This window comes from Scyliorhinus canicula, chromosome 8 (genome assembly GCF_902713615.1).
Source record: "Scyliorhinus canicula chromosome 8, sScyCan1.1, whole genome shotgun sequence".
NCBI classification, from domain to species: Eukaryota; Metazoa; Chordata; class Chondrichthyes; order Carcharhiniformes; family Scyliorhinidae; genus Scyliorhinus; species Scyliorhinus canicula.
In genome coordinates, this window is record NC_052153.1 from 548,720 (window position 1) to 562,657 (window position 13,938).

General features: G+C 49.4%; 1 protein-coding gene across 3 annotated transcripts in view; it reads right to left on the reverse strand.

The window, feature by feature from the left end:
- LOC119970046 (ADAMTS-like protein 1) overlaps positions 1-12,980 on the reverse strand; it is a 343,924-nt gene extending 330,944 nt beyond the window's left edge. For all 3 annotated transcript variants that reach the window (XM_038803988.1, XM_038803991.1, XM_038803992.1), the window contains exon 1: positions 12,825-12,980. In XM_038803988.1, the coding sequence (XP_038659916.1) occupies positions 12,825-12,887 (63 nt within the window). In that variant the 5' untranslated portion in view covers positions 12,888-12,980. The remainder of the gene's footprint in view (positions 1-12,824) is intronic.
- Between the last annotated feature and the right edge of the window lie 958 nt (positions 12,981-13,938).

Genomic DNA, 13,938 nt, shown 5'->3' on the forward strand with positions numbered 1-13,938 from the left:
TGTCTGTCACAGTATCTCTCACACTGTCTCTCACACTGTCTGTCACAGTGTCTCTCACACTGTCTGTCACAGTGTCTCTCACAGTGTCTGTCACAGTGTCTCTCACAGTGTCTGTCACAGTGTTTCTCACACTGTCTCTCACACTGTCTCTCACACTGTCTGTCACACTGTCTGTCACACTGTCTGTCACGGTGCCTGTCACACTGTCTGCCACACTGTCTCTCACACTGTCTGTCACACTGTCTGTCACACTGTCTGTCACTGTGTCTGTCACTGTGTCTGTCACTGTGTCTCTCACAGTGTCTGTCACACTGTCTGTCACACTGTCTGTCACTGTGTCTCTCACACTGTCTCTCACACTGTCTGTTAGTGTCTCTCACAGTGTCTCTCACACTGTCTCTCACAGTGTCTGTCACACTGTCTCTCACACTGTCTGTCACAGTGTCTGTCACACTGTCTCTCACAGTGTCTCTCACACTGTCTCTCACAGTGTCTGTCACACTGTCTCTCACACTGTCTGTCACAGTGTCTGTCACAGAGTCTGTCACACTGTCTGTCACACTGTCTGTCACAGTGTCTGTCACAGTGTCTGTCACACTGTCTCTCACACTGTCTGTCACAGTGTCTGTCACAGAGTCTGTCACACTGTCTGTCACACTGTCTGTCACACTGTCTCTCACACTGTCTGTCACAGTGTCTGTCACAGTGTCTGTCACAGTGTCTCTCACAGTGTCTCTCACAGTGTCTCTCACAGTGTCTGTCACACTGTCTCTCACAGTGTCTGTCACAGTGTCTGTCGCACTGTCTGTCACAGTGTCTGTCACAGTGTCTCTCACAGTGTCTGTCACACTGTCTCTCAGTGTCTGTCACAGTGTCTGTCACACTGTCTCTCACAGTGTCTCGCACACTGTCTGTCACACTGTCTGTCACACTGTCTGTCACAGTGTCTGTCACACTGTCTGTCACACTGTCTGTCACACTGTCTGTCACACTGCCTGTCACAGTGTCTCTCACACTGTCTCTCACACTGTCTCTCACACTGTCTCTCACACTGTCTGTCACAGTGTCTCTCACACTGTCTCTCACACTGTCTGTCACACTGTCTGTCACAGTGTCTCGCACAGTGTCTCGCACAGTGTCTGTCACACTGTCTCTCACAGAGTCTGTCACACTGTCTGTCACACTGTCTGTCACAGTGTCTCTCACAGTTCTGTCACACTGTCTGTCACACTGTCTGTCACACTGTCTGTCACAGTGTCTCTCACACTGTCTCTCACACTGTCTCTCACAGTGTCTCTCACACTGTCTCTCACAGTGTCTCTCACACTGTCTCTCACTGTGTCTCTCACACTGTCTGTCACACTGTCTCCCAGTGTCTGTCACAGTGTCTGTCACAGTGTCTCTCACACTGTCTGTCACACTGTCTGTTACAGTGTCTCTCACAGTGTCTCTCACAGTGTCTCTCACACTGTCTGTCACACTGTCTGTTACAGTGTCTGTCACACTGTCTGTCACACTGTCTGTCACAGTGTCTCTCACACTGTCTGTGAGAGTGTCTGTCACAGTGTCTGTTACAGCGTCTGTCACACTGTCTGTCACACTGTCTGTCACACTGTCTCTCACACTGTCCGTCACAGTGTCTGTCACACTGCCTCTCACACTGTCTGTCACACTGTCTGTCACAGTGTCTGTCACAATCTCTCTCACAGTGTCTGTCACACTGTCTCTCACAGTGTCTGTCACACTGTCTCTCACAGTGTCTGTCACACTGTCTCTCACAGTGTCTCTCACACTGTCTGTCACACTGTCTCTCACAGTGTCTGTCACAGTGTCTCTCACACTGTCTGTCACACTGTCTGTCACACTGTCTCTCACAGTGTCTGTCACACTCTCTCACACTGTCTGTCACACTGTCTGTCACAGTGTCTGTCACACTGTCTGTCACACTGTCTGTCACACTGTCTGTCACATGTCTCACACTGTCTGTCACACTGTCTGTCACACTGTTTATCACAGTGTCTCTCACACTGTCTCTCACACTGTCTCTCACACTGTCTGTCACACTGTCTGTCACAGTGTCTGCCACAGTGTCTGTCACAGTGTCTGTCACAGTGTCTGTCACAGTGTCTCTCACACTGTCTGTCACAGTGTCTGTCACAGTGTCTGTCACACTGTCTCTCACACTGTCTGTCACACTGTCTGTCACACTGTCTGTCACAGTATCTCTCACACTGTCTGTCACACTGTCTGTCACACTGTCTGTCACAGTATCTCTCACACTGTCTGTCACACTGTCTGTTACACTGTCTGTCACAGTATCTCTCACACTGTCTGTCACACTGTCTGTCACACTGTCTGTCACAGTATCTCTCACACTGTCTGTCACAGTATCTCTCACACTGTCTCTCACACTGTCTGTCACAGTGTCTCTCACACTGTCTGTCACAGTGTCTCTCACAGTGTCTGTCACAGTGTCTCTCACAGTGTCTGTCACAGTGTTTCTCACACTGTCTCTCACACTGTCTCTCACACTGTCTGTCACACTGTCTGTCACACTGTCTGTCACGGTGCCTGTCACACTGTCTGCCACACTGTCTCTCACACTGTCTGTCACACTGTCTGTCACACTGTCTGTCACACTGTCTGTCACTGTGTCTGTCACTGTGTCTGTCACTGTGTCTCTCACAGTGTCTGTCACACTGTCTGTCACACTGTCTGTCACTGTGTCTCTCACACTGTCTCTCACACTGTCTGTTACAGTGTCTCTCACAGTGTCTCTCACACTGTCTCTCACAATGTCTGTCACACTGTCTCTCACACTGTCTGTCACAGTGTCTGTCACACTGTCTCTCACAGTGTCTCTCACAGTGTCTCTCACACTGTCTCTCACAGTGTCTGTCACACTGTCTCTCACACTGTCTGTCACAGTGTCTGTCACAGAGTCTGTCACACTGTCTGTCACACTGTCTGTCACAGTTTCTGTCACAGTGTCTGTCACACTGTCTCTCACACTGTCTGTCACAGTGTCTGTCACAGAGTCTGTCACACTGTCTGTCACACTGTCTGTCACACTGTCTCTCACACTGTCTGTCACAGTGTCTGTCACAGTGTCTGTCACAGTGTCTCTCACAGTGTCTCTCACAGTGTCTGTCACACTGTCTCTCACAGTGTCTGTCACAGTGTCTGTCGCACTGTCTGTCACAGTGTCTGTCACAGTGTCTCTCACAGTGTCTGTCACACTGTCTGTCACTGTGTCTGTCACACTGTCTGTCACAGTGTCTGTCACGGTGCCTGTCACAGTGTCTGTCACAGTGTCTGTCACACTGTCTGTCTCAGTGTCTCTCACACTGTCTCTCACAGTGTCTCTCACACTGTCTGTCACAGTGTCTCTCACACTGTCTGTCACAGTGTCTGTCACAGCGTCTGTCACACTGTCTGTCTCAGTGTCTGTCACACTGTCTCTCACACTGTCTCTCACAGTGTATCTCACACTGTCTATCACACTGTCTGTTACAGTGTCTGTCACGGTGCCTGTCACAGTGTCTCTCACAGTGTCTGTCACACTGTCTGTCACAGTGTCTCTCACACTGTCTGTCACAGTGTCTGTCACGGTGCCTGTCACAGCTGAATAGCTGAGGTATGTGGAGGCAGTATGAGGCGGGTATGAGGTTGGCAGCTTTGGTATTTGTGCGAGGATCAGGTTGAGGAACTGAATGTTCAGCGTGAGTCCTGAACATTGGGCTGGGTTGATGATGGATCAATGGGGGTGGATTGAACAGTGGGAGTGGTGCAGGAGCAGATGTTTGGTGAACTGACGTGTCGATATTTCCAAACTTCACACCTCCCTGAATCTAAAGCAGCGGGAAAGTCATTGCGAATGGTGCAGAGAAGCTGCACATCAATGGACACGCACACGCATATGCTCACACGCACACACACACACACACACACACACACAGACAAGCACACACACACACAGACAAGCACACACACACACACAGACAAGCACACACACACACAGACAAGCACACACACACAGACAAGCACACACACACAGACAAGCACACACACACAGACAAGCACACACACACTCACACTCAGACAAGCACACACACACTCAGACAAGCACACACCCACTCACACTCAGACAAGCACACACACACTCACACTCAGACAAGCACACACACACTCACACTCAGACAAGCACACACACTCAGACAAGCACACACACACTCACACTCAGACAAGCACACACACACTCAGACAAGCACACACCCACTCACACTCAGACATGCACACACACACTCTCTGACAAGCACACACACACACACTCTCCGACAAGCACACACACACACACACACTCTCCGACAAGCACACACACACACACTCTCCGACAAGCACACACACACATACTCACAGAGAAGCACACACACACACATACTCACAGAGAAGCACACACACACACACACTCTCCGACAAGCACACACACACACACTCTCCGACAAGAACATACACACACACATACTCTCCGACAAGCACACACACACATACTCACAGAGAAGCACACACACACACACTCTCCGACAAGCACACACACACACACTCTCCGACAAGCACACACACACATACTCACAGAGAAGCACACACACACACTCCCTGACAAGCACACACACACATACTCACAGAGAAGCACACACACACACACTCCCTGACAAGCACACACACACATACTCACAGAGAAGCACACACAAACATACTCTCCGACAAGCACACACACACATACTCACAGAGAAGCACACACACACACACTCCCTGACAAGCACACACACACACTCTCTGACAAGCACACACACATAATCACAGAGAAGCACACACACACACACACACACTCCCTGACAAGCACACACACACACATACTCACAGAGAAGCACACACACACAAACACACACTCTGACAAGCACACACACACACACTCTCCGACAAGCACACACACACACACTCTCTGACAAGCACACACACACTCTCCGACAAGCACACACACACACTCTCCGACAAGCACACACACACACTCTCTGACAAGCACACACACACACACACACTCTCCGACAAGCACACACACACACTCTCCGACAAGCACACACACACACTCTCCGACAAGCACACACACACACTCTCTGACAAGCACACACACATACTCTCCGACAAGCACACACACACACACACACTCTCCGACAAGCACACACACACACACACTCTCCGACAAGCACACACACACACTCTCCGACAAGCACACACACACACTCTCCGACAAGCACACACACACACTCTCCGACAAGCACACACACACACTCTCCGACAAGCACACACACACTCTCTGACAAGCACACACACACACACTCTCCGACAAGCACACACACACACACTCTCCGACAAGCACACACACACACACTCTCCGACAAGCACACACACACACACTCTCCGACAAGCACACACACACATACTCACAGAGAAGCACACACACACACTCCGACAAGCACACACACACTCTCCGACAAGCACACACACACTCTCTGACAAGCACACACACACACACTCTCCGACAAGCACACACACACACTCTCCGACAAGCACACACACACTCTCTGACAAGCACACACACACACACTCTCCGACAAGCACACACACACACACACACTCTCCGACAATCACACACACACACACTCTCCGACAAGCACACACACACACACACTCTCCGACAAGCACACACACACACTCTCCGACAAGCACACACACACTCTCTGACAAGCACACACACACACACTCTCCGACAAGCACACACACACTCTCCGACAAGCACACACACACTCTCTGACAAGCACACACACACACACTCTCCGACAAGCACACACACACACACTCTCCGACAAGCACACACACACATACTCACAGAGAAGCACACACACACACACACACTCCCTGACAAGCACACACACACACACTCTCCGACAAGCACACACACACACACTCTCCGACAAGCACACACACACTCTCTGACAAGCACACACACACACACTCTCCGACAAGCACACACACACACACTCTCCGACAAGCACACACACACACACTCTCCGACAAGCACACACACACACACACTCTCCGACAAGCACACACACACATACTCACAGAGAAGCACACACTCACACACACACTCCCTGACAAGCACACACACACACACTCTCCGACAAGCACACACACACATACTCACAGAGAAGCACACACACATACTCACAGAGAAGCACACATTCACACACAGACAAGCACACATACACTCACACACAAACATACTCACAGAGAAGCAGACACTCACACACTCAGACAAGCACACAAATGTGCACACTCACAAACAGCCAAGCACACCCACACACACTCATAGATAAGCACACACACATTGACACTCAGACACACACACAAAGACACATTCACAATCACAGACAAGCACACACACATATGCATGTGCACACACACATTGACACTCACAGGCACACACACAAAGACACATTCACACTCAGACAAAGCACACACACTCACACATACACACACATTGACACTCACAGACAAGCACACACACTTGGACACACACTCTTAGACAAAGCACCCACACTCATGCATACATACACATTCACACTCACAGACAGGCATACACATGTGCATGTGCACAGAGACACTGACATTCACAGACAAACACACACTCACACACACACCTCACACACAAAGACAGATTTCCGCATTCAGCCACGGTACATTGGTTATTTTTATACTACGTTTATAGACAGTATTCTTGATCCAAGTGTAACATTCTTGGCAAACTGGTTATGTATTTATTACAGTTCTATTTTATTTACATTTTACCCACAGTTTTCTTTTCTTATTTGACATCAAAGGAATAAAAATATATCTCTCTCTATATGTTACTATTTTCTACAGAAAGCGAGGCTGATTGTCTGGATAATAATAATAATCTTATCGGGACCTAGGCACCGTTACAGGTAAGCACCACTCGCTTGTATAGTTAGGTGCCCTGCTCTAACTAATATCTACCAATGCGGCCCATTTGTTCCACTATCGCACCCAGTAAAATCCCACTTCCAGCATCTCTGCACTTTTTCACAAGGTAGTACAGTCCAGGTAAAGGTTAACAGACATTTCACATTCCCACCCGCTCTTAACCAATCACATTATCCCACCGCCTCTTAACAAGTCACACTATTCACCCGCCTCTTAACCAGTCACACTATCCCACCGCCTCTTAACCAGTCACACTATTCACCCGCCTCTTAACCAGTCACACTATCCCACCGCCTCTTAACCAGTCACACTATCCCACCCCGCCTCTTAACCAATCACACTATCCCACCGCCTCTTAACCAGTCACACTATCCCACTGCCTCTTAACCAGTCACACTATCCCACTGCCTCTTAACCAATCACACTATCCCACCGCCTATTAACCAGTCACACTATCCCACCGCCTCTTAACCAGTCACACTATTCACCCGCCTCTTAACCAGTCACACTATCCCACCCGCCTCTTAACCAGTCACACTATTCACCCGCCTCTTAACCAGTCACACTATCCCACTGCCTCTTAACCAGTCACACTATCCCACCGCCTCTTAACCAGTCACACTATTCACCCGCCTCTTAACCAGTCACACTATCCCACCCGCCTCTTAACCAGTCAAACTATCCCACCACCTCTTAACCAGTCACACTATCCCACCGCCTCTTAACCAGTCACACTATCCCACCGCCTCTTAACCAATCACACTATCCCACCGCCTCTTAACCAGTCACACTATCCCACCGCCTCTTAACCAGTCACACTATCCCACTGCCTCTTAACCAGTCACACTATCCACCCGCCTCTTAACCAGTCACACTATCTCACCGCCACTTAACCAGTCACACTATCCCACTGCCTCTTAACCAGTCACACTATCCCACCCGCCTCTTAACCAGTCACACTATCCCACCGCCTCTTAACCAGTCACACTATCCCACTGCCTCTTAACCAGTCACACTATCCACCCGCCTCTTAACCAATCACACTATCCCACCGTCTCTTAACCAGTCACACTATCCCACCCGCCTCTTAACCAGTCACACTATCCCACCCGCCTCTTAACCAGTCACACTATCCCACCCGCCTCTTAACCAGTCACACTATCCAACCGCCTCTTAACCAGTCACACTATCCCACCGTCTCTTAACCAGTCACACTATCCCAAGCACCTCTTAACCAGTCACACTATCCCACCCACCTCTTAACAAATCACACTATCCCACCGTTTCTTAACCAGTCACACTATCCCACCCACCTCTTAACCAGTCACACTATCCCACCCGCCTCTTAACCAGTCACAATATCCCAAGCACCTCTTAACCAGTCACACTATCCCACCCACCTCTTAACAAATCACACTATCCCACCGTTTCTTAACCAGTCACACTATCCCACCCGCCTCTTAACCAGTCACACTATCCCAAGCACCTCTTAACCAGTCACACTATCCCACCCGCCTCTTAACCAGTCACACTATCCCACCGCCTCTTAACCAGTCACACTATCCCACCGCCTCTTAACCAGTCACACTATCCCACCCGCCTCTTAACCAGTCACACTATCCCACCCGCCTCTTAACCAGTCACACTATCCCACCCACCTCTTAACCAGTCACACTATCCAACCGCCTCTTAACCAGTCACACTATCCAACCGCCTCTTAACCAGTCACACTATCCCATCCGTCTCTTAACCAGTCACACTATCCCACCGCCTCTTAACCAATCACACTATCCCACCGCCTCTTAACCAGTCACACTATCCACCCGCCTCTTAACCAGTCACACTATCTCACCCGCCTCTTAACCAGTCACACTATCCCACCCACCTCTTAACTAGTCACACTATCCCACCGCCTCTTAACCAGTCACACTATCCCACCGCCTCTTAACCAGTCACACTATCCCACCGCCTCTTAACCAGTCACACTATCCCACTGCCTCTTAACCAGTCACACTATCCCACCGCCTCTTAACCAGTCACACTATCCCACCACCTCTTAACCAGTCACACTATCCCACCCACCTCTTAACTAGTCACACTATCCCACCGCCTCTTAACCAGTCACACTATCCCCCCGCCTCTTAACCAGTCACACTATCCCACTGCCTCTTAACCAGTCACACTATCCCACCGCCTCTTAACCAGTCACACTATCCCACCACCTCTTAACCAGTCACACTATCCCACCCACCTCTTAACCAGTCACACTATCCCACCCGCCTCTTAACCAGTCACACTATCCCACCCGCCTCTTAACCAATCACACTATCCCACCGCCTCTTAACCAGTCACACTATCCCACCCACCTCTTAACCAGTCACACTATCCCACCCGCCTCTTAACCAGTCACACTATCCCACCCGCCTCTTAACCAGTCACACTATCCCACCGTCTCTTAACCAGTCACACTATCCCACCGCTTCTTAACCAGTCACACTCTCCACCCGCCTCTTAACCAGTCACACTATCCCACCCACCTCTTAACCAATCACACTATCCCACTGCCTCTTAACCAGTCACACTATCCCACCGCCTCTTAACCAGTCACACTATCCCAAGCACCTCTTAACCAGTCGCACTATCCCACCCGCCTCTTAACCAGTCACACTATCCCACCCGCCTCTTAACCAGTCACACTATCCCACCCGCCTCTTAACCAGTCACACTATCCCACCGTCTCTTTACCAGTCACACTATCCCACCCACCTCTTAACCAGTCACACTATCCCACCCGCCTCTTAACCAGTCACACTAACCGACCCGCCTCTTAACCAATCACACTATCCCACCCGCCTCTTAACCAGTCACACTATTCACCCGCCTCTTAACCAGTCACACTATCCCACCGCCTCTTAACCAGTCACACTATCCCACCGTCTCTTAACCAGTCACACTATCCCACCCACCTCTTAACCAGTCACACTCTCCACCCGCCTCTTAACCTGTCACACTATCCCACCGTCTCTTAACCAGTCACACTATCCAACCGCCTCTTAACCAATCACATTATCCCACCGCCTCTTAACCAGTCACACTATCCCACCCATCTCTTAACCAATCACACTATCCCACCCGCCTCTTAACCAGTCACACTATCCCACCCGCCTCTTAACCAGTCACACTATCCCACCCGCCTCTTAACCAGTCACACTATCCCACCCGCCTCTTAACCAGTCACACTATCCCACTGCCTCTTAACCAGTCACACTATCCCACCGCCTCTTAACCAGTCACACTATCCCACCGTCTCTTAACCAGTCACACTATCCCAACCTCCTCTTAACCAGTCACACTATCCCACCCGCCTCTTAACCAGTCACACTATCCCACCGCCTCTTAACCAATCACACTATCCCACCCGCCTCTTAACCAGTCACACTATCCCACCGCCTCTTAACCAGTCACACTATCCACCCGCCTCTTAACCAGTCACACTATCCCACCCGCCTCTTAACCAGTCACACTATCCCACCGCCTCTTAACCAGTCACACTATCCACCCGCCTCTTAACCAGTCACACTATCCCACCCGCCTCTTAACTAGTCACACTATCCCACCCGCCTCTTAACCAGTCACACTATCCCACCGCCTTTTAACCAATCACACTATCCCACCCACCTCTTAACCAGTCACACTATCCCACCGCCTCTTAACCAATCACACTATCCCACCCGCCTCTTAACCAGTCACACTATCCCACCGCCTCTTAACCAGTCACACTATCCCACCCACCTCTTAACCAGTCACACTATCCCACCGCCTCTTAACCAATCACACTATCCCACCGCCTCTTAACCAGTCACACTATCCCACCCTCCTCTTAACCAGTCACACTATCCCACCGCCTCTTAACCAATCACACTATCCCACCGCCTCTTAACCAGTCACACTATCCCACCCTCCTCTTAACCAGTCACACTATCCTACCCGCCTCTTAACCAATCACACTATCCCACCGCCTCTTAACCAGTCATACTATCCAACCACCTCTTAACCAGTCACACTATCCCACCCACCTCTTAACCAGTCACACTATTCCACCGCCTCTTAACCAGTCACACTATCCCACTGTCTCTTAACCAGTCACACTATTCCACCGCCTCTTAACCAGTCACACTGTCCCACCGCCTCTTAACCAGTCACACTATCCCACCGCCTCTTAACCAGTCACTCTATCCAACCACCTCTTAACCAGTCACACTATCCCACCCACCTCTTAACCAGTCATACTATCCAACCACCTCTTAACCAGTCACACTATCCCACCCACCTCTTAACCAGTCACACTATCCCACCGCCTCTTAACCAATCACACTATCCCACCCGCCTCTTAACCAATCACACTATCCCACCGCCTCTTAACCAGTCACACTATCCCACCCGCCTCTTAACCAGTCACACTATCCCACCCACCTCTTAACCAGTCACACTATCCCATCCACCTCTTAACCAGTCACACTATTCACCCGCCTCTTAACCAGTCACACTATCCCACCCGTCTCTTAACCAGTCACACTATCCACCCGCCTCTTAACCAGTCACACTATCCCACCCGCCTCTTAACCAGTCACACTATCCCAAAAACAGAGAGCATACTGAGGAGAAAAGGTCTGACGTTAACAAAGATTCATTCCTGATTTATGCTTTGCAGCATCTTTCTCTGCCACAGAGAGATGAACAATGTGTGTCAGTAGCTCCAAACGGTGGCTAAGATTACACTAACAATGCTCCCAAGGGCAAAGCTGTCCGCACCAACTTTGTACAACATCATTAGCTTCCCTACAAGAAATTAAGGGAGTGGGTTTGACAGAGAAACCTGACATAGTAGCAACGATAACTTGCATTTATTTAGCTCCTTTGGAATAGAATATTGTCCCAGGGCAGCCGATAGAGGGAGAGTGCTTTCCTGCAGCAGCTTGCCAGGGTTATGTATTTACCAGACGTTAGTTCCTCACAGGACAGATAGGAAGGGATAAGAGAGCCCCACAGTGCCAACTATCACATTTAAACACATTCAAAGTGACAAGCCATTCATTAGGAACAACTCAGCAATGATGACACCAATAGCAAAAGGTTAGACAAAAATTATTGCTTTTGTTAAAAAAAAATCACTCGTTGAACAATTAATCTTTTACATGTTTCTCATCATTTTCATATCATACAAATATGCTCTGTATAAAACTGATCAAAAACTGTAAATTTCAATATTTTGTTTCAAAACACCAAAAACCAGCCCTGGAGAATGCTAAGTTGAAAATGAGGGTTTCCTATTGCTGTGGTCAGTATCAGAGTGAGTGTTTTCCGAGATGTAGAGTCTGAGTTTACTGCTTTACAACAATCTGATCCTGCCCTTCACTCTCCCAACATCACACAGCCCCACTCTGCACATGAAAAACACTGGCTGACAAAAACAAACACTTGCACTTCTCAAAACTAACTCAAAACTAACTATCAACAGATGCCAGTTGCTTAGTAGCAGTTTTATTTTTTTATAGAAACCTGTTGCAATTTGTGGACTACATCAATGAAGACTACGCTATGCCAGGTAAATATAATTCTCCACTGCACACAAATCAAGCTGGTTTCAGCCTCCAGAAATTAGATTTTTTTTTTAAAAAGGGGGCATTAATATTCCCCTGAAGAAGATCGAATTGCGGAGTTAAGTTTGAATGCAAAGGGAATGTTGTAGTTGTATTTACCAGCGCAGTTATGAGCAGGAGCAGAAGGAATGTGGAAGGTGTTGCCCACTGACACGGGTCCATGGCTGTGGATGCCCTGACTTCCCTGCTTCACACCAGGCTCTGTCACACACCAGGCTCTGTCACACACGGCCGTCCTGACTGTCTGCTTTCATCACCAACACTCTCACTTCCTCACAAACCAGCCGCACGCTTTTCTCAACTTGTAAATTCAGGCAGGGCAGCTACCCAATCAGGCTTCACCTTATCAGACATGCAAATAGAGGAGAGAGGGGCGGTGAGGGGGGCGGTGAGGCGGGGGGGGTGGGGGGGTATAAGGGGGGTGGGGGTGGAATTCCTGAGCTGGAAGCAGCGTGTGTGTGCGTGCAGCTTGCTAACAGACTGTCAGTGAGCACAAGGCACACAGCCCCCTGCTTCAGCTGTAGTAACCTCTGCCCCATACGTTCCTGTCTTATTCGCATTGCCTCTCCCGTTTGAACATTGTAAGAGATTTGAGTGACTTCAATCATCAACCAGGCATTCCAGCTGCTCCAGCCGAACCCCCCCCCCCCCCCCCCCTCCCCCCCCCCCCCCAGGCAGTGGGCAGCCCGTGTATAATTCTCTGGTCCCATGCCCCAACACTAGGGGGAAAAAATTAAAAAGCTGTTGAGATCAACCCTGCCTGACGTTGGAGATCAGGCTACTTTTCAGCACAATGTGTGTTCATCTTTACAGCCCTTCAGGAAAACATTTGTGTTCACCAAAGAAGTCTATTAAGTCCCGAATTAACTGCTCCAAATATTCTAACAATAATAACTTGACCATTTCGCCGTCTTTTGTACATTTTCTGTGTAATTCATTGCCAGTGGCTGGTTGTAAACATTTCTCAGGCCGCTGATTGTAATAATAATCATCGCTGATTGTCACAAGTAGGCTTCAATGAAGTTACTAGTCACCATATTCCGGCGTCTGTCCGGGGAGACCGGGACGGGAATACACGCTGCTGCCTTGTTCTGCATTAGCCCAGTGTGCTAAACCTGTCGTGTTCAGGATTTCCCCCATTCAGGAGTTGCTGAATCACTGCAGCTCTGGAATGGTCGAACAAGGTTCTAAATCTAAATCGGTGATTTATCAA